The following is a 21281-nucleotide window of genomic DNA, read 5'->3' as shown; positions in this document are numbered from 1 at the left end:
CAATGTTATTCCTATTAGATCATTTTATAGCCTAAGAACACAAGTAATGAGAATGACAGAGAGAAGAATGATGAGATAAATGTTTGGAGATGGGCTGTCCAAAGGGAACACAGGCTGTGGCAAATCAAATGCAAAACTGTGATCAGGCAGGCAAAAAGGGGCTATGAGGAGCATATTGCAAAAAACATAAAGACCAACAATAAAAATTTCTTCAAATATATTAGAAGCAGGAAACCAGCCAGGGAGGCAGTGGGTGAACAAGGGGTAAAAGGATTACTGAAGGAGGAAAGGGAAATGGCTGAGAAGCTGAATGCATTTTTTGCCTCCATCTTCACTGTGGAAGACGAGAAGTGTTTGCCCGCTCCAGAACCACTAATTTTGCAAGGGGTGTTGAAAGACCTGAGTCAGATTGTGGTGACAAGAGAGGAGGTCCTACAACTGCTTGACGAATTAAAAACTAATAAGTCATCAGCTCCGGATGGCATACATCCAAGAGTTCTGAAAGAACTCAAAGTTGAACTTGTGGCTCTTCTGACAAAAATATGTAATCTTTCATTGAAATCTGCCTCCGTTCCTGAGGACTGGAAGGTAGCAAATGTCACCCCCATCTTTAAAAAGGGTTCCAGAGGAGATCTAGGAAATTACAGACCAGTCAATCTGACTTCAATACCGGGAAAGTTGGTAGAAAGCATTATCAATTACAGAATGAGTAGGCACATTGATGAACATGGGTTATTGAGGAAGACTCAGCATGGGTTTTGTAAGGGAAGATCTTGCCTCACTAACCTGTTACAGTTCTTTGAGGGGGTGAACAAACATGTGGACAAAGGGGACCCAATAGATGTTGTTTACCTTGACTTCCAGAAAGCTTTTGATAAAGTTCCTCATCAAAGGCTCTTTAGAAAGCTCAAGAGTCATGGAGTAAAAGGACAGGTCCTCTTGTGGATCAAAAACTGGCTAATTAATAGGAAGCAGAGAGTGAGTATAAATGGGCAGTCTTCGCAGTGGAGGACGGTAAGCAGTGGGGTGCCACAGGGCTCAGTACTGGGTCCCATGCTCTTTAACTTGTTCATAAATGATTTGGAGTTGGGAGTGAGCAGTGAAGTGGCCAAGTTTGCAGATGACACTAAATTGTTCAGGGTGATGAGAACCAGAGAGGATTGTGAGGCACTCCAAAGGGATCTATTGAGGCTGGGTGAGTGGGAGTCAACGTGGCAGATGAGGTTCAATGTGGCCAAGTGCAAAGTAATGCACATTGGGGCCAAGAATTCCAGCTACAAATACAAGTTGATGGGGTCTGAACTGGCAGAGACTGACCAAGAGGGAGATCTTGGGGTTGTGGTAGATAACTCACTGAAAATGTCAAGACAGTGTGCGATTGCAATAGAAAACGCTAACGCCATGCTGGGAATTATTAGGAAGGGAATTGAAAACAAATCAGCCAGCATAATAATGCCCCTGTATAAATCAATGGTGCGGTCTCATTTGGAATACTGTGTGCAATTCTGGTCTCCGCACCTCAAAAAGGATATTATAGCATTGGAAAAAGTCCAGAAAAGGGCAACTAGAATGATTAAAGGGTCGGAACTATTTCCTTATGAAGAAAGGTTAAAACGCTTGGGGCTCTTTAGCTTGGAGAAACATCAACTGCGGGGTGACATGATAGAGGTTTACAAGATAATGCATGGGATGGAGAAAGTAGAGAAAGAAGTACTTTTGTCCCTTTCTCACAATAAAACGGATAAAAGGAAGTACTTCTTTACCCAAAGGGTGATTAAAATGTGGAATTCACTGCCACAGGAGGTGGTGGCGGCTACAAGCATAGACAGCTTCAAGAGGGGCTTAGATAAAAAATATGGAGCAGAAGTCCATCAGTGGCTATTAGCCACAATGTGTATATATATATATATGTGTGTGTGTGTGTGTATATATATATATATATATATAATTTTTTTGGCCACTGTGTGACACAGAGTGTTGGACTGGATGGGCCATTGGCCTGATCCAAAATGGCTTCCCTTATGTTCTTATGATGCTAATGATGGTCTAAGGGCCTAGTCAGGGTTATAGGCAACAACCCCCAAATCCAGATCCCAAAGGAACACTTTCTGATAGTCACATCCAAGAGCCCCAAACATGAGCCATGAGTAATGAAAGCTTCTGTGGAGTCCCTTGTCTTAATTATCATCTTTCTCAATATCACCAAGAGAATCAAATAGTGTTAGATATGGAAAGTCATGATCTTGGATGTTACTCAATTTAACGCCTGTGCAGGTTTTCTATCCAGACCGTTCCCATGTCAGACTGGCTTAGCTGTACTAGGGTAGCTGTTTAATGTCCCTTCAGTGTTGGATTCAAAATTGTTGAGTGGCCTAAGGAGCTCCCATATATAGCAATTAAGGCTGGGACATTTGAACCTGGCTCCCAAAAGAGTTGGACTGGAATCTTGAACTGCCTATCTGCCTATGCAAGTCATGTACCATCTAGTCCTCATAAGCTTCTTATACTCCTCCATTCTGTTCTCTATCAAGGAAATATTGGTATGACAGTGAGCTAGAAAAAACTGAAAGGTTTTTAGATATATTTTTCACCAGACTGGTTTTCTTCCCATTGTTCTGTGAGTCCTGGTATTCAGGTTCCAAACATATACTCTAAGGTGTGATGGATGGAGGTAAGCTTACCTATCACGTCATCTTTCAGTCATGCTGAGTAAGCAGCACAAAGGAGACTCTGGTGGCTTCGACAACAGGTCTCTTTGTGGGGCGATATGTGATGGTGTTGATGGAGGCTTTGTGTTAGATCGGCTCCCATCTCACCCTCCCCCAGTAATCCTTTTTAATCGCTTTTTTTGGCACTCAGCATCTAAATATTATGGGCAAACAATCTACTAATATATCTAGCACACACAGAACGGATCCTAAGACTGTTAGAACCTATATTTCACCTAGGGTGGCCAGACCGTCCCGGTCTCCCGGGACTTTCCCGAATCTGGCCCCCAATTCCCGGCTCCCGGGCTGGGTATACCGGGACCATTAGAGGTCCCGGTTTAGCCAGCCAGAGAGCCGGGGGCCGCGCGCGCGGGCAGAGAAGGCGGCGAGTGAGGGAGGGAGCGACCCTGCGCGTGCGCAGATCGCCCTGCGCACACGCAGGGACGCTCCCTCCCTCACTCGCTGCCTTCCCCGCCCGCGCACAGGGCCTGGCGGTGGCGGCGGAGGCCCGGGAGGGCGTCGGAAAGGCCCGCGGTGGCCGCTGGAGGCCCTCCAGCGACCACCGCGGGCCTTTCCGAGGCTTCCCCGGCCTCTAAACCCCCACCCCCCGTTGTCCTCCGCCCGGGAGGGCGTCGGAAAGGCCCGCGGTGGCCGCTGGAGGCCCTCCAGCGGCCACCGCGGGCCTTTCCGACGCCCTCCCGGCCTCTAAACCCCCACCCCCCTTTGTCCTCCGCCCGGGAGGGCGTCGGAAAGGCCCGCGGTGGCCGCTGGAGGCCCTCCAGCGGCCACCGCGGGCCTTTCCGACGCCTTCCCGAGCCTCTAAACCCCCACCCCCCTTTGTCCTCCGCCTGGGAGGGCGTCGGAAAGGCCCGCGGTGGCCGCTGGAGGCCCTCCAGCGGCCACCGCGGGCCTTTCCGACGCCCTCCCGAGCCTCTAAACCCCCACCCCCCTTTGTCCTCCGCCCGGGAGGGCGTCGGAAAGGCCCGCGGTGGCCGCTGGAGGCCCTCCAGCGGCCACCGCGGGCCTTTCCGACGCCCTCCCGAGCCTCTAAACCCCCACCCCCGTTTGTCCTCCGCCCGGGAGGGCGTCGGAAAGGCCCGCGGTGGCCGCTGGAGGCCCTCCAGCGGCCACTGCGGGCCTTTCCGACGCCCTCCCGAGCCTCTAAACCCCCACCCCCGTTTGTCCTCCGCCCGGGAGGGCGTCGGAAAGGCCCGCGGTGGCCGCTGGAGGCCCTCCAGCGGCCACCGCGGGCCTTTCCGACGCCCTCCCGAGCCTCTAAACCCCCACCCCCCTTTGTCCTCCGCCCGGGAGGGCGTCGGAAAGGCCCGCGGTGGCCGCTGGAGGCCCTCCAGCGGCTACCGCGGGCCTTTCCGACGCCCTCCCGAGCCTCTAAACCCCCACCCCCCTTTGTCCTCCGCCCGGGAGGGCGTCGGAAAGGCCCGCGGTGGCCGCTGGAGGCCCTCCAGCGGCCACCGCGGACCTTTCCGACGCCCTCCCGAGCCTCTAAACCCCCACCCCCCGTTGTCCTCCGCCCGGGAGGGCGTCGGAAAGGCCCGCGGTGGCCGCTGGAGGCCCTCCAGCGACCACCGCGGGCCTTTCCGACGCCCTCCCGAGCCTCTAAACCCCACCCCCGTTGTCCTCCGCCCGGGAGGGCGTCGGAAAGGCCCGCGGTGGCCGCTGGAGGCCCTCCAGCGGCCACCGCGGGCCTTTCCGACGCCCTCCCGAGCCTCTAAACCCCCACCCCCCTTTGTCCTCCGCCCGGGAGGGCGTCGGAAAGGCCCGCGGTGGCCGCTGGAGGCCCTCCAGCGGCCACCGCGGGCCTTTCCGACGCCCTCCCGAGCCTCTAAACCCCCACCCCCTTTGTCCTCCGCCCGGGAGGGCGTCGGAAAGGCCCGCGGTGGCCGCTGGAGGCCCTCCAGCGGCCACCGCGGGCCTTTCCGACGCCCTCCCGAGCCTCTAAACCCCCACCCCCCGTTGTCCTCCGCCCGGGAGGGCGTCGGAAAGGCCCGCGGTGGCCGCTGGAGGCCCTCCAGCGACCACCCTGGGCCTTTCCGACGCTTCCCGGGCCTCTACCACCCCCCCCCCGTGCTCCTCCGCCCGGGAGGGCGTCGGAAAGGCCTCTCCGCCGCCGCCGCCGGACTCGTCGCCGCCGGACTCACCGCAGGTAAGGGGGCCGAAAATGGGGGGGGCTGGCGGGAGGGGGTGGCCTTCCTTCCTTCCCTCCCTCCTTTCTTCCTTCCTTCCCTCCTTCCTTTCTTCCTTTCTTCCTTCCTTCCCTCCCTCCTTTCTTCCTTCCCTCCTTCCTTCCTCCCTTCCTCCCTTCCTTCCTTCCTTCCTCCCTTCCCTCCCTTCCCTTCCTTCCTTCCTTCCTTCCCTCCCTCCTTTCTTCCTTCCTTCCCTCCTTCCTTTCTTCCTTCCTTCCCTCCCTCCTTTCTTCCTTTCTTCCTTTCTTCCTTCCTTCCTTCCCTCCTTCCTTCCTCCCTTCCCTCCCTTTCCTTCCTTCCTTCCTTCCTTCCTTCCTTCCTTCCTTCCTTCCTTCCTTCCTTCCCTCCCTCCCTCCCTTTCTCCCTTCCTTCCTTCCCTCCCTCCCTCCTTATGTTCTTATGTGACACAGAGTGTTGGACTGGATGGGCCACTGGCCTGATCCAACAGGGCTTCTCTTATGTTCTTATGTGACCCAGAGTGTTGGACTGGATGGGCCACTGGCCTGATCCAACAGGGCTTCTCTTATGTTGTTATGTGACGCAGAGTGTTGGACTGGATGGGCCACTGGCCTGATCCAACAGGGCTTCTCTTATGTTCTTATGTGACCCAGAGTGTTGGACTGGATGGGCCACTGGCCTGATCCAACAGGGCTTCTCTTATGTTCTTATGTGACCCAGAGTGTTGGACTGGATGGGCCACTGGCCTGATCCAACAGGGCTTCTCTTATGTTCTTATGTGACGCAGAGTGTTGGACTGGATGGGCCACTGGCCTGATCCAACAGGGCTTCTCTTATGTTCTTATGTGACGCAGAGTGTTGGACTGGATGGGCCACTGGCCTGATCCAACAGGGCTTCTCTTATGTTCTTATGTGACGCAGAGTGTTGGACTGGATGGGCCACTGGCCTGATCCAACAGGGCTTCTCTTATGTTCTTATGTGACGCAGAGTGTTGGACTGGATGGGCCACTGGCCTGATCCAACAGGGCTTCTCTTATGTGACAATACTGACTTTGGTGGAGCCAAGCACTGATTCAGTGTAAGAGAGCTTTGTGTTTGTGTCTTCTAGTGCAATTTTGTTCTCAGATCCTGTATTTACTTCATCAGTATATGGGATAAGGCACTTTCTCAACTGTGCTGCATAATGCAGCCCATTTATTTTGTCCTGTTGGCTCTGTTGGCTCTATCTGCGCCACCTTCATCACTTTCGGGGTGTGGATCCCCCAGTGGAGTGGTCTCCCGACTCCCTCCGCCGGCTGTTTCTGATAGCCGTGCGCCCCCTCTTTCATTTGATATGTGTCCCGTGCGGGTGCCACCCTCCCGCCGGGAGATGCCGCAAAATGAGCCCCCTTGAGGCTTATGGCGGCAGGGCTCGGGGGAAGCGACCTAGACTGCTGTTCTTTTGAGGGGTTATAGAGTGTTTCGAGCCCATCCCTGTGGCATCGGTCCCATCATTGTGGGGCCCAGGGGGCCGGCGCAGCGGCACGCCGAAGCAGCCTGTCACTAATAACACAGGTCGAGATGCAGGACAGGAACCTGGAAGTGACCGACAGGCTGCTTCAGCGTGCCGCTGCGCCGGCCCCCTGGGTCCCACAACGATGGGACCGATGCCACAGGGACGGGCTCGAAACACTCTATGACCCCTCAAAAGAACAGCAGTCTAGCTCGCTTCCCCCGAGCCCTGCCGCCATAAGCCTCGAGGGGGCTCATTTTGCGGCATCTCCCGGCGGGAGGGTGGCATCCGCACGGGACACATATCAAATGAAAGAGGGGGCGCATGGCTATCAGAAACAGCCGGCGGAGGGAGTCGCGAGACCACCCCACTGGGGGATCCACACCCCGAAAGTGATGAAGGTGGCGCAGATAGAGCCAACAGAGCCAACAGGACAAAATAAATAGGCTGCATTATGCAGCACAGTTGAGAAAGTGCCTTATCCCATATACTGATGAAGTATATACAGGATTTGAGAACAAAATTGTTTCCGGCGGTGATATTTGGGGGATTTTTGGGGACGTCACAGGAAGTGCTGTGAAGTCACTTCCTGTTTCCGGCAGTGGCATTTGGGGGAAATGATGTCATTTGGGGGAAGTAATGTCACAGGAAGTGATGTCACTTCCCGCTTCCGGCAGGTGACGCGGGGAAATGATGTCACAGGAAGTGGTGTCACTTCCTGTTTCCGGCGGTGGCATGACATCACCGGAAGTGACGTCACCGGAAGTGACGTCACTTCCTGTTTCCGGTGGCGCGCGCACGCTTCGCGCGCGCGCACCCCTACCTTCCCCTTCCAGAGGTGTCCCTGGCTGGCCTTCAGACATTATGGTCACCCTAATTTCACCTAAAGATCAGCAGCCTGATTCTGGCCTAGGCTCGTCTGCCGAAGACAAAATGGTGCCTGCTGGCACTCGAACAACAGGTCTCTTCAGGGGGGGGGGGGTTGTAGAAAAAAAGCCCAGCAGGAACTGATTTGCATACTAGGCCACACCCTCTGACATCATCATTGTTTCGCACAGGGTTTTTTGTAGAAAAAGCCCTGCAGGAACTCATTTGCATATTAGGCCGCACCCCCTGACAACAAGCCAACTGGAATTGCATTCCTGTGAGTTGCTGCTAAAAAAAAAGCCTTGGTTTCTATAGATAAAGGTAATGAACACACAAAACAAAGCCCCTAACACATTTTGCTTGGTATTTCTTGTCTTTATGCTTAGACACTGCCTCATTCTAGGTGCACTCAGATCTGCCTTCCTGGGTACACTAAAGTGATCAAGGAAGGAAAACCAGTTTGCTGCTATGACTGTTCTCTCTGTGGGGAAGGCACAATCTCCACTCAGGAAGGTAGGTCAAACTACAGTTCCCCAGTTGGAGGGAGGGGAGGGGGCAAAAATAATGCTTCCATCCCAGATTCACTTTGTCCAAATTGGGTTATACCAGTCACTCTACAGCAATCAAGACTACGTACAACATGCCTTATGCCAAGTCAGATTTTTTTGCACCATTTTGCCTGCACTGCCCTTACTTTGATTGGTATTCATTGTCCAGAGTCTGAGGGCTATATCAGCACTAGTATCTGAAATCACTTTGTCTTGCATCGCTAAAGATTAAACCCAGGATGTTCATCAATGAAGGCATACAGTCTGACTCTGGAAGTTTCCCACCTCCAACCCATTAGTCATTCTTAGTTCCTGACTTCTCCCTCCTCCTCTTCTTGTCCAGTTTTTCTGGCATGGAAGTACATGCCTCTAAAGATGTATTTTCAATTAATGTGACAGAACAAAGATTATCATGGAAGTAAAGTAGCTGTGGTGATATTAAACTTAATATGTCCTTTCAGATGCAAGCCATTGTGATAAGTGTCCACAAGATCATCAGCCAAACATGGTCCAAGACCAATGTATTCCCAAGCATATCACCTTCCTGTCCTATGAAGAACCTTTGGGGATCATCCTAAATGTACTTACTCTTTCCTTCATCCTCATCACCTGTTTTGTCTTGGGAATCTTTATCAAATACTTAGAAACGCCACTGGTCAAAGCCAACAATTGCAGCCTCTCTTATGTTCTCCTCATCTCCCTCCTGCTTTCTTTCTTTTCCTCTTTTCTCTTCATTGGTCAGCCCCAGAAGGTGACCTGCCTTCTCCGACAAACTGCCTTCAGCACTATCTTCTCCTTTGCTGTCTCTTCTGTGTTGGCCAAAACTGTCACTGTGGTGGTGGCCTTCATGGCTTCAAAGCCTGGGAGCAGGATGAGAAAATGGATGGGAAAGAGCTTGGCCAACCTCATTGTCTGTTCCTGTTCCAGTATTCAAGTGGGCATCTGCACTCTCTGGCTGGGCATCTCTCCCCCCTTCCTAGAGTCTGACATACACTCCCAGTCAGGACAGATCGTACTGCAATGTAATGAAGGGTCTGTGGCCATGTTTTATGCTGCCCTTGGCTACATGGGCTTTCTGGCCGCTATCTGCTTTACTGTAGCCTTCCTAGCTAGAAAGCTGCCTGGGTCATTCAATGAAGCCAAGCTGATCACCTTCAGCATGTTGGTGTTCTGCAGTGTTTGGGTGTCCTTTGTGCCCACCTACCTGAGCACTAAGGGGAAATACATGGTTGCTGTGCAGGTCTTCTCTATCTTGGCCTCCAGCTTGGGCTTACTGGGCTGCATCTTTCTTCCCAAGTGCTACATTATTCTACTGAGGCCTCATCTGAATACAAAGGAACAACTAATGGTGAAACAAAAAGATGGTTTCTGATTTTGATTATATTCAGTGCATTCTTTGTACTTGTTGGCAATCTGTCTCCATGCTATTAAAAATCCATTGTACTATCTGGGGTAATTTACTTCCCAAAACTGCTATTAGATTAAATATCCATATCTATAATAAGACATATAGATACACACTGAGTGCTAGTGAGAGGAAACTGCATTTCAGAAAAAACAAATGCTGTTCCATTTTCTTTTTTTGTTTGTTCGTTTGAACCGGCCATATTAATTAATGAGCTTGTACAAAGCATTAGCACTGTACATTTTTGTTTGTTCTTGTTAGTAGCATTGAACTAGGAGTATATAATTTTGCCAGATCATCTTAGTCTTAGACCCAGTACTGCTTTGACATTGGAGAAAATAGGTAGGGTGTTCAGTGAGCATTCACAATTCATTAATAGTTTGTGAGTCTTGCTGTGAAACTCACATACTTTTTGTTATATTGCAATGGCCCTTGGTCATTACTTTTCTCCCTTTCTTGCAATGCAAGAGCTTGTGGACACTCAATGAAATTGCTGAGCAGCTGGATTAGAACGGATAAAAGGAAGTACTTCTTCACCCAAAGGGTGATTAACACATGGAATTCACTGCCACAGGAGATGGTAGCGGCTACAAGCATAGGCAGCTTCAAGAGGGGATTGGATCAACATATGGAGCAGAGGTCCATCAGTGTCTATTAGCCACAGAGTATTGATGGAACTCTGTCTGGGGCAGTGATGCTCTGTATTCTTGGTGCTTGGGAGGGGCAACAGTGGAAGGACTTCTAGTGTCCTGGCCCCACTGATGGACCTCTGATGGCTCCTGGGGTTTTGGCCATTGTGTCACACAACATTGGACTGGTGGACCATTGGCCTGATCCAATATGGCTTCTCTTATGTTCTTAACCCGGACTTCCTTGGTGGTTTCTCCTCCAAGTACTGATCAGTGTCAGCGTCTCACAGCTTTACAAAACTGACTTTTCCGTTGGCAATCAAGTGTTCAGTTTTGCCCATTCTGAGGCATTGAACCAGTTTGAGCTGTCACTTTGCAGCAGCGGTTGCTAAACAAAAAGTGGTGTATGTCAACAGAGTCAACTCTGCAACAGGTGTATGGATAATCCTTCCTCCTCCGTGGGTATTCCTTCTCCTCCTCCACCTACAGGGCCCCTTGTGCACATGCACACTCACACAGTTTGGAGCTCCCCGCCTGGGGGAAAAAATCCACTATGACCACTGAATTTTGACGTTTCTGACAATGAACTCCCTCCTATTTTTCTCAGCAGGTTGCAAAGGAGGCTAGATTTTACTTTAATTTCAAAGAACTGAGGTTAGACCACTGTTCTTTCCTTCATTCTCTCCCTCACTCCAATATAAAAACTTTCAGAGTAGTTTCAGAGTAACAAAACTTTCCAATGCCCCCAAAATAGCCTTCTTCCATCTCCCAGGAAACAGTAGTGGCACGGAAGCGCTGTTGGTCTATCCTAGCAAAGTACAACATGGGTTTGATGGCTCCTCAAAGACTAACAACATTGATTTCAGTGTGAGCTGTCCTGCATCACAGGTCACAAAAGCTCAAGTGAAATAAACGTTTGTCTTTAAGAAACTACTGGACTTCTGGGATTGCCAGGGAAGCTATCAATTAGGCATGCGGAAGCCAAGAAACAAAACGAGGGGGGTTTATGCTGAGGGCACAAGCTGTTTTAAGAGTCTGAAAGAAAAGAAGAAAGATAACAGGGAACTACCCAGGTTGAGAGTCACCAAGCCTTCAGCAACTCTCTGCCCAAGGCTGCTCACATGATTCTCCCCACCCAACACTGGCAGTTTAGAAAGTTACTTCAATGCAGTATCTGTGCCCTGGGGTGGGGGAACAATGCTCAAGAGGATATATCAAGGTCTATGTGATTAAAGAATTGCAAAAACGTATTGCAAAAAAAGAGCACTCAACCGACAACATGCAGCAGGCTCTCCTGAAAAAACACTTTATTGAACTATAAACACAGAGGATGACCACAAGGCAAGATCCCCCCCCCCCCCAAAGAGCTTGAACAACTCTCGGCAATTATCACTGGTCGTTTTCGCACTAGCGTTTACTCCGTCGTAGCACCCCATTTACCTCCGGATCTTTTCCTGGATTTCGCACATGTTGCTCTGGGGCTGCGGTTTGCTCCGGCGCTTCAGGGGTTTCACGCCGGAGTATGTTTTTCAACATGCTTCCGGAGTTTTTGAAAACCTCCGGATCCACTCCGCGGAGTTTGCTGTGGGAAATCCATCCACGCCGGATCGACTGCTTTGTGGGCGTTACCCTCTCCCTTTCCGTCCTCCCACCCCATCCACCCGCTTGGCCAATCATCCGTCCTCCCACCCCATCCACCCGCTTGGCCAATCATCAGCCGTTCGCGGCGCTTCCCAAAAGTGCCCGCACGGCCATTTTTTTTTTAACTTCATATTTCTTGCGTAATAGCGATATTTTGAAATAAACTAATAATAGAAAACCCCCCCTGGAATAGCCTCAATTGCCATTTCACTGTAGTTGTAGTTTCACGCTGTTCCTGTAGTGTTACGCTAAGACAAAACCATTTCTAAATTGGTTTCGTTTGAATTTTTTTTTATTATTGACTGTAGTTGTGTTATTTCGCTGCGGCAGCGGGTGATTTTCGTTTTCCCGCTGTTGCGTTATTTCGTAACTACGGAATTGCATTATACATAATACATTATACATTATGGTTGATACATTATGGTCGATAGGGTGTTTGGTCTCGCGAGAATCTCATGGGTGTTATGGCGAGGGTCTCGCGAGAATTGCGACTGCTGTACGAGGATCAGGGAATCGCCCGCATCACTGTTAATTAGCTAATGCTTGGAGGCTGCCAATGCTAGTGGCCAATCATGAGGTGAGAAGCAGCTATCGTCACAATTTGCATGAGCCGAACAGAACACTGGGAGGAAGAAGGCACAGATATTGCTGGCCGCCATTGAGCAGCTTACTCCCGCCACCGCACAGCAGCTACGTGCAATGGCATCCAGCAGCAGGCCAATGGGGGCTCGTGGTGTTTTGTGGCGGGAGAGCGAAACAGAAGCCTTGCTGTCCATTTGGATTGAGGAAAAGATCCAGAAGGCGCTGGCCTCTAACCGCAAAAACATCTATGTCTACGAGGATATATCTAAGGCAATGCATGCCATGGGGCACAAGAGGTCGGCGCTTGAGTGCCGCACAAAGACCAAGGGCTTGCGTGCGGACTATCGAAGATGCGTTAGCCACAATGAAAAGACTGGAGTATCCCCAGTTTACTGTGCTCACTATGATGTGCTGCACCGCATCCTTAAGAACAATAAGTCCGCGCGCCCCCCCCCCCTCATGAAGAGAAGCTGGATGGTGCAATATTACAAGGCAAATAAGGAAAACATCCCGATTCAAGGATCAGATAACATCTCTTCCGCTGACCTCCAAACAATCAACGCTGCTGATCTCCGGACGCACACCACTGAATCACCTCCTGGTGAGTATCCAGGCGATGCAGTGCCCCTCAGCCGTGTAATTTTTATGGTTTGGGGTCCCTTCTCACCCATAAGGAAACCCACGTAAAGGGTTCCTTAGTTTTTTTAAACTTTTATCGCAATAGCGATACTTCGAACTAACGAAACTACAAAACGTAAGTGGTTGCTGTGGGTTGGCCGGTGATAGGGAGCCATGGGGAAAACCTTAATGAAACCGCCCCTTAATGAAGGGAGACGTGGATGTTTGCCTTACTATACTCGGCACTTATTATACTCGCAACACTCCTCTGCCTTCTGCCTCCCCCCCCCCCCGCTAGCGTAATACAGTTGATTTTTCTGCATTGCTATAGGCTCAGGCAGCATGAACCCAAGCGATGTGTTACAGGAACAGAGCCAGGATTTTACTGATGAACATCCAGGCGAGGAGTCATTTCGGGGTAAGTGCGGCCTGCAGTGCTTCTGATAAGTCTTATGTGGAATGTGAAAGCTTTCAGTGGAACTTAGATGCATTGCCCAGCTTACAACTGCTGAACCATTGACCCTGCGTTTCCTGCTTCATGTATGAGCAGAACTGCTCCTGAAGACATGTTATAGTAAAGATTTTTAAGGTAAGCATGGGCTTTGCAGCACTAACCAGGTTGAGGAATGAGTGTTGTGTCAATTTCAATTTCAGGTGACTTTGAGGAGGAAGAAGGGTGCAGTATCCAAAGGGGAGGACCTGGAGATGCTGTCCTCTTGGAACAGGAAGGAGATGAAGGAGGTATGCTCGTGGGCTTTCTGCTTAATCTACAGCAGCGATGGCAATGTCTGCAGTCGAGTAGTGCATGTCAGTAATGGGAGCTTGTACCCTAGCTCAAACAAGGGGTATATTGCCAGAGTTTTCCAGGGAATGTAATCTTTCCATCCTTCTTCTTTGAGATGCTTCAGGAGATCAGCTGCCGGTATCATCAGCACAGCAAAGAAAGGAGGAGAGTGTGCAGAACGAAGCTCAACGTCAGCAAAGGGTTGCCATGCTGAATAATGCAGCTGAAAAGATGATGAATCAAAGCCGTCTGGATCATGAAGACGCGATGGAGCGCTTTGACCGAATGCTAGCTTCTGAAAAACGCAGGTTCTCTTTGCAGGGGGAGCGTGACACAGGATTGGTAAAGGCTTTCGAACAGGCCACAAGGGAGACTGTGGATGTTATGAGGGCGGCTGTTGATATGCTAGGCAGTATTGCCCAAATTTTTAGGGAAGGTAGGACACAGGGAAGGGTAGGTGAGGTACCAGGCAATGCAACATCTCCACCACATGCAGCATCTCCACCATCCGTCACACATAGGCAGCTGCACCTCAATTGTGACTGCAGCGAAAGTCGGGGACCACTGCCATCAGATATAGCTTACCCGGTTTTGGCAGAAGACTCTATGCATGAGAGTCAGAGCCTCCTGTCTCCTGCACCCTGCTCAAGTGGCAGTGTGGCGGCTTCCCGTAGGGGCAAGAAAAGATCCTGCACAGGGAAGCAGAGGGTGTATTTTGAGCCCTAAAACCATTTCATTACTGGTTGGCTGCTTCTGACATGCAATGCTGTCTATGACAGAAGCAGGTACTGCTGCTCTGCCTTTTTATTTTGCTGTGTTTTTCAGCACTGTCCCATTCATGGGTACCAGAATCAATGCCCATCAAGGGAGGCAGTGAGTTGCAGGCATTGTTTACATGTTGTGCAAGTTGTTATTGATGATATTTCATTGTTTACATGTTGTGCATGTTGTTATTGATGATGTTATTTCATTGCTTATACCTGCACGGGGCAGGCTGTTACTACCTTAGAGATTAATACGCAGCAGCTGTACAGCTGATGTTGTGTTCTTGTCAGGTTAACGCACTTTTAATAAAGTTATGTTTTGCACAGGTCCCAGTTCGGTGTTTAGGTAAAGAAAAACGATATCTTAAGGTTTCAACATTAACACTAATTTATTACAACTGACAAACAAAGCAACACTGAAACTTTATTCCCCCACACCTCTCATTGGCCCGCTCAAGTCTTCGGAACTGCCGCTCGAGGGCGTCGATCCTGCGCGTGAAGGCGCTCACTGCAATTTAGAAAAGAAGCAAGTAAGTGCAACGCCCTCAGGAATGTACGCACAGCACTCAGTCACTCACAAGAACTACCCATCATGCAAAATACTGAGCACTCACATGTTGAGCGGCAGAGGGCCTCCAGCCGGGCAACGGCTTCCACCTGTGGCTCCTGTGCCGGGCGCCGCTCGATGGCCTCGATCCGGCGCGTGAGGGCCTCCAGCCGGGCAACGGCTTCCACCTGTGGCTCCTGTGCCGGGCGCTGCTCGATGGCCTCGATCCGGCGCGTGAGGGCCTCCAGCCGGGCAACGGCTTCCACCTGTGGCTCCTGTGCTGGGCGCTGCTCGATGGCCTCGATCCGGCGCGTGAGGGCCTCCAGCCGGGCAACGGCTTCCACCTGTGGCTCCTGTGCTGGGCGCTGCTCGATGGCCTCGATCCGGCGCGTGAGGGCCTCCAGCCGGGCAACGGCTTCCACCTGTGGCTCCTGTGCCGGGCGCTGTTCGATGGCCTCGATCCGGCGCGTGAGGGCCTCCAGCCGGGCAACGGCTTCCACTTGCCCCTCCCGACGGCCTGAAATGCAAGCACACCATGCATGCACATTAGAAAATTATAGGCATGTGTGCATTGTATAGCAACGTTAGTGCGCAGTGCCCTGAGAGGCAGCTCAGCAAATCCACCTGCCTCCTCGGCGGCCTCTCTGGCAGGATCAGCGCCCTCCTCCCGCGGGACTTCTGGGCTCCCACCGCCTAAGATTTGCAAAAGTAATCATTAATTTACTTTACTGAACGCCCTGCGCACATGGCTTTTTAATGCCTCTAATGTGCAGTAACCCATAGGTGGCTGCTTTGTCAGGTAATGTACCTTCTTGCTCCTCCGCACCCTGCTGCTCATCCTCATATCCCCCCAAGGGTGAGCCTGGCCGCTCTGCCGCGCCTCGTGGACGGGTGTCACCTGTGGCATGATATAGAAAAAAACCAAGCAATGAAACTCATACATGCAATTAATGTGAATGAAAGCACACAACATATGTGAAAACTGCATATCGGACCATAGAGGGGGGGGTGGTTGTGGGATCTAATGAATAAGGTTTCTTTGATCACCTTCGTGTTGGGGCCAGCAGCTTTAGGAGGTTAGAAGTGGAGAAGGGGCAGAAAGGGAGTACTTAACCCTTTCCCTTCTTCACACCAAATCTCTTCCCAAATCACTTATTCCCACATATGATTCTTCTGTCTTTACCCTCATAATAATGCATTGGGGCAAAGGAGCTGGGGTGTGTGTGAGGAGAGAGAGGGAGAAGCAGCAAAGGGAGAAAGGGCTGAGCGACAGGTCCACCCTGCTGCCTCTTTTATCCAACCCAATTTTCTACTCCAGAGTCCTCCCCCAAGCCTTCTTTGTCTATCCATGTACTGCTAGTCTTGCCAACCTCCAGGTAGCACCTGGGGATCTCCCACTGTCATGCTGTATTAAGGTTGCCAGGTCTGTGTTGGAAAATATCTGAAGACTTTGGGGGTGGATTCAGGAGAGGGTGATGTTTGGGGAGGGGATGGGCCTTGCTGCGGTACAATGTCATAGCGTCCACCCATGAAAGCAGCCATTTTCTCCTGGGAAGCTGATCTCTGCCAGCTGGAGATAAGTTGCAAAAATAGGAGATCTCCAGTCCCCCCATCTGGAGGTTGGCAACCCTACAACTGATCTCCAGAAGACCTAAGATCAGTTCCTCTGGAAGAAAATGGCTGCTTTGGAGGGTGGACTCGATGACATTATACCCTGCTGAGATCCGTCCCTTTCCCCAAACCTCACCCTCCCCAAACTCCACTCCCAACACTGGAAGAGCATGAGTTCAGTTTAGCTGCATGTACATGGGCTTACTTACTTGGGCTTCAACTGCACATATCTATTCTTACTTATTTTAATAGAGCTTTTGCTAGGGAAAACAGCTCTGAAGACTTTTGTTACTCACACATGGGTATAGCTCTGTGATCACCCATGGTGCCCTCCCCCCTGCCCCACATCCCACCAGGAAGGCATAGCAGAACATAGAAGGGTGGTGGTGGATCTTGTACTGTACTGCCATGAAGCAGTAATAAAGAAGGAAGGGGTGTGTGTGGCGTTTGTGTGTTGTGTGTGTGTGTGTGGTGTTACTCACAATCATGATGACGGTCCTCCCAACGGGGCCACCCCGCCAACTCCAAAAGACGCACCATGGCGTTGTGGTAGGGCGTCCTGCCTGAAGCCCTGGGGATACCGCCCCATGCCTGCAGGCTTGCCATGAAGCTGCAGCGGAGGCGTTTGAATTTCGACCGGCACTGCGCAGCAGTCCGGTGAAACCCCCTCCGCTGCAGCCTCCTGGCTATCGCCTCATAGATGTGGCTTGTGGTGAGGTGGGTACTGGACATTAGTGCCCGAGCGTGGCCGCTCCTCTCCGCAATGTCCAGCATTGCCAAAACCTCATCACGCTGCCAGAAAGTCCCTCTCCTTCCCCTGGCCGCCATTTCGAAATAGCGCACTTTCGATTTAGCGAAATAGCAACCTCCCCTTTTTGCTTTGATTTATCCAATCATGGGGAAGGCATATCCTGATCGACAAGGCAAAAACAGAGCCAGGACAGAAGCACGTGTAAGACCCCTGGTACAACGAAATATAACCCCACCCCCACCCCCAACCACCACCAAACTAAATGAAAGCAATGCAGTTTATAATGCCCAAAACTTTATTCGCTGTAACGGGAAGCAGTCTAAACAAACACAGGGATAATTTTAAGAAATATGCAGGTTTACAGGGCGGAAGCGGAAAATAGCGAGCATAAAAAGGCAGTTATACAGGGAACAGTTGAAATAGCGTAACTTCACAACTACGAAACAGCAGTCGGCGGCAGCAGGAAACATGGTGGACAGACAGCCGCAGAATCATCTCCTCCTTTGATAAATATATTCTGCGACAGCATCCCGCACAATCCTCCCCCTCTCTAACTGCCTCCTGTTAATAACCCTAAAGTCTGGCTCTTCTGGGTCTGGGAGGAGTGTTATCTCCTTATCAGGAATATCCAGCGTGACCGCATGTCCCTTTTCCTCACAAATATTGTGCAGAGTCACAGATGCGGGTCACGATGGAGAACACACTCTGGTACTGTGCGTTCATTCGGGTTAGCAGGACACGCCAGCGAGCCTTAAGTCTCCCGAAAGCACGCTCCACCACGTTCCTGGCCCTGGCGTGCTTCTTGTTAAAGTGCTTCTGCACGGGCCCGATGGGTTTCCTGTACGGGGACAACAGCCACAGCCTAAGGGGGTACGCTCCGTCGCCCAATACAAGCGCGGGGATGGTTACATTTCCAAAAGTCACCGTAGGGTTCCCTGGAACCCAGAGCCCTGCATCATGGCCGGCGCAGGGATGGCTGTTTGCGAAAACAAAGGCATCGTTGGTCCTGCCGCTGAAGCCAAACTCTGCATTCAGGAAGCATCCTGTGTGATCAACCGTGCCTTGGAGGATCACCGAACAGAACATCTTCCGGTTGCAGAACTCCTCAGTTCTCCCCCCAGGCGCCCGTATCGGGATGTGCGTTCCGTCCAGAGCCGCCACCATATGTGGCATACCGAGTTTTCCGAAACCATCCATAATCTGTTGAGAAATGGAGTACAATGGATCAGGTCAAGGTTAATGCAACGTCCACTGTATTAGCAATAGAGAATCACATCATGGTCTTATATATCGATATTGCGTTCTAACGCAAAACTAGGAAGGGGGGGGGGAAATATACACACCGTTCCAATGTCGTCACCGAGGCACACGACCTTTGAAAACAAACGGGTCTCGATGGCTTTGCAGACCTCCATCACAATCCCATGGATGGTGGACACGCCGATCCCGAACTGCCAGCTGACTTCCCGATAGGCGCTTCCGGTTGCGAGGTACCATAGCGCTACCGCGAGCCGCTTCTCAGGGTGGACCGGAGACCTCATCAGTGTGGTTTGTTTTTCCAGCTTGTCCTTCACAACGGCATAAATTTCCAGGAAGGTCCCTCTGGTCATCCGGAAGTTGTGAAGCCATTGCTCGTCACCCCAGAACACAAGCACAAAGTTCTCCCACCAGCCCAGTTCACGGGGGAACACCCAATACCTGGGAGAGAACCGCATCCCGGCAAGATAGTGCCATCTACGTTCCTGGCGGCGAGTGCCACCTCTAAGCAGTCGAAGCCGGACGTCAGCCTTTCTAGAGGAGATCAGAGCATTCCGTGATCTAAATGCATAATGTTTGAGAAGTTTTTCTCCGGTGCAGAGGACTTGGCGTCCGGCGCAGAGGCACAGAAAAAAACCCTCCAATGCTGAATAAAGCAATGCCTTAGTCTCGTCATCAGGATTCTCCATTGTGAATGCTTCTGACGATACAAGGCAGTATGGAGGATGCTGCTGCTGCAGCCAATACTCAACCAGAAGCATCACGTGATGGTTTGCCCGCGAAAGGGGGATTCTCTATTACGCTGTTATGCTGTTACGTTGTTACGCAATTACGCAACTGGAATTGCGCTTTAAAAAAAAATGATTGACATGGCATCGAAGTCAATTCGATGCCAGTGGGAAAACGATTTGAGCCGGGGCTTCATGGAAAGCGACTCCGCAAAAGACTCCACGTGTGAAAACGAGGAAAATGAGCCGGACATAATTGCGCCGCGGAATAAGGAGAGCAAACGCTAAGTGCGAAAACGACCACTGTCATACAATGGGGGAGGGGGGGAGAGGAGGAATGGTTTTGCAGAAAAGTATCCAAATAATAAGACAAAAACGGTTCTCTGGAATGTAAACAACGTCTCAACATACAAATGCACCAGCCCTAGATATTCAAAAAAGAAGTATTTGCCCCATCAGTAAACCTTAATCCAAACCCACTACAATGATTTTTTTCACCTCCGATGATGTGCCAGGCGCACCCTTCTCTTGGGGACTTTGGAGCTGGAGGGAAGAGACACGTGCATGAGGGATGTTCCTTCCAGGCAGGGAGCTTTGGAGGGTGGTGTGCTTTCAGCATCTTCGAGGTTGCTGTGGAGCACTGACTCTCCAATGGAGGACACCGGCGGGGGGCGGTCTTTTGCTTCTTGATGGGGACCAGCCAGGACACAAGCCTTTCCAGACGGTCACTGTACTTGGACAGCTGTTCCTGGAACCGCTCATCACTTTCACGAAGAGTTTTCATCACGTCCTCAGATGCTGCCAGCAGCCGCTCAGAATTCCTGGTTTCTTCACGCAGGGCATCTAGCAGAGCTTCCCTCGTCCTACGACGGGCTTCCCTTTCCGCCCGTTGAGCTTCCCCCTGGCTGGCTAAAGCAGGAGGCTTCTTCTGCTCCTGAAGAACTATTTGCTGGCTTCCATTGGGAAGGGTCCTTTACACCCCGCGCTCAGCTCCTGCCCCAGCTCTGGCTTTGCGACTTCAGCATTCTCCGCTTCCAAACTTCCCTCCGTGCCCTCCCCTTTTCCTGTAGTGCGGGCTTGGCTGCCCTTTCCGCCCATCTCGCTCCCTTGCGGCCACACAGCCTTGTCAGGGATGCGAGGCTGAAAGAGAAGGGCCGGATAAAATGGTGGCGGGGAGGTTGATCCCTGCTGCACTCCTTGCAGAGCTAGAATAACACGCTCAAGATGACATAAGCGTTCCCGAAGCTTTAAGAGCCCCGGCCCCCAGCTGACTTTAACTATAGATTTTATGAGCTTATTTATGTCCCGCTTTTCTCCCCAGTGGGGGACCAAAGCAGTTTCCATTTGTTCTGTTTTTATAATATAGTGGGTTCAAAGCATTGAGGAGAGGAGGCAGCAGTGATAACAGCACTTTATTAGAGGCAGCATGACAAGGGCTGCTCCCAACAAGACTGAGAAATGAACCCAGGGACCAAACCTATATACAACTACTTGTTCCCGTGCCGGCACGTTATTGGGTCATTCAAACAGGCAGGGGGGCTGTGACTGATGTAGGGCAGCAGGTATTTGGATCCTACTGCCCATTGTTCCCAGTCCCCAAGCTCTGCTGTCATGGCTCCAGTGAGCCAGGCAGGAAACCCATACTTAAACCTTATACATAACAGTTTTATTCTCAGAACAGCCCTGAGAGGTACTTCAGAGGGAGGGAGGGAGGAAAATAGATGGGGAGAGAGGAGGGCGGTAGAGGTGGAATAAAAGCAACTTTAAATGCATTCTCCAAGCTGCAGGCTGGCTTGGCTTGAAGAAGTGACTTAAAAAGACAAATGTCTTCTCCAAGCAGACCAATGGGGCAGTGGGGGCTTCGAGAGCCCCACAACATGTTGCTGTCTCTTCTGTGTTGGCCAAAACTGTCACTGTGGTGGCCTCACCACACTGTGGTGGCCTCATGGCCTCAAAGCCTTGTAGCAGGATGAGGAAATGGCTGGGAAAGAGCTCAGCCAGCGTCATTGTCTGTTCTTGTTCCACTATTCAAGTGGGCACTATTCAAAGTGGTTTGACTTTTTATTGGGCTTGGGCCCCAGCCCACTCAAATCTTAGGCCTTTAAAAAGTTAGGCCATTTCCCACTAGCCTTGTCCCAGTCTCATGCACCTTTCCCCCAAGGAGCTTCTGCCTGATCTTGTACACA

The 21281-nt window shown here is 51.2% G+C and overlaps 1 protein-coding gene across 1 annotated transcript; it reads left to right on the top strand.

Moving 5' to 3' along the window:
• The first annotated feature begins 8283 nt into the window (after positions 1–8283).
• Positions 8284–9150, top strand: LOC132571920 (vomeronasal type-2 receptor 26-like). The gene has a single exon (XM_060238712.1). The coding sequence runs from the start codon at positions 8284–8286 to the stop codon at positions 9148–9150; it is 867 nt and encodes a 288-aa protein (XP_060094695.1).
• Positions 9151–21281: the final 12131 nt, after the last annotated feature.

The sequence above is a fragment of the Heteronotia binoei genome, chromosome 5 (genome assembly GCF_032191835.1).
Source record: "Heteronotia binoei isolate CCM8104 ecotype False Entrance Well chromosome 5, APGP_CSIRO_Hbin_v1, whole genome shotgun sequence".
In the NCBI taxonomy this organism is placed as follows: Eukaryota; Metazoa; Chordata; class Lepidosauria; order Squamata; family Gekkonidae; genus Heteronotia; species Heteronotia binoei.
Note: the sequence above shows the minus strand (reverse complement) of the source record. Positions and strands in the feature narration are given on the sequence as shown.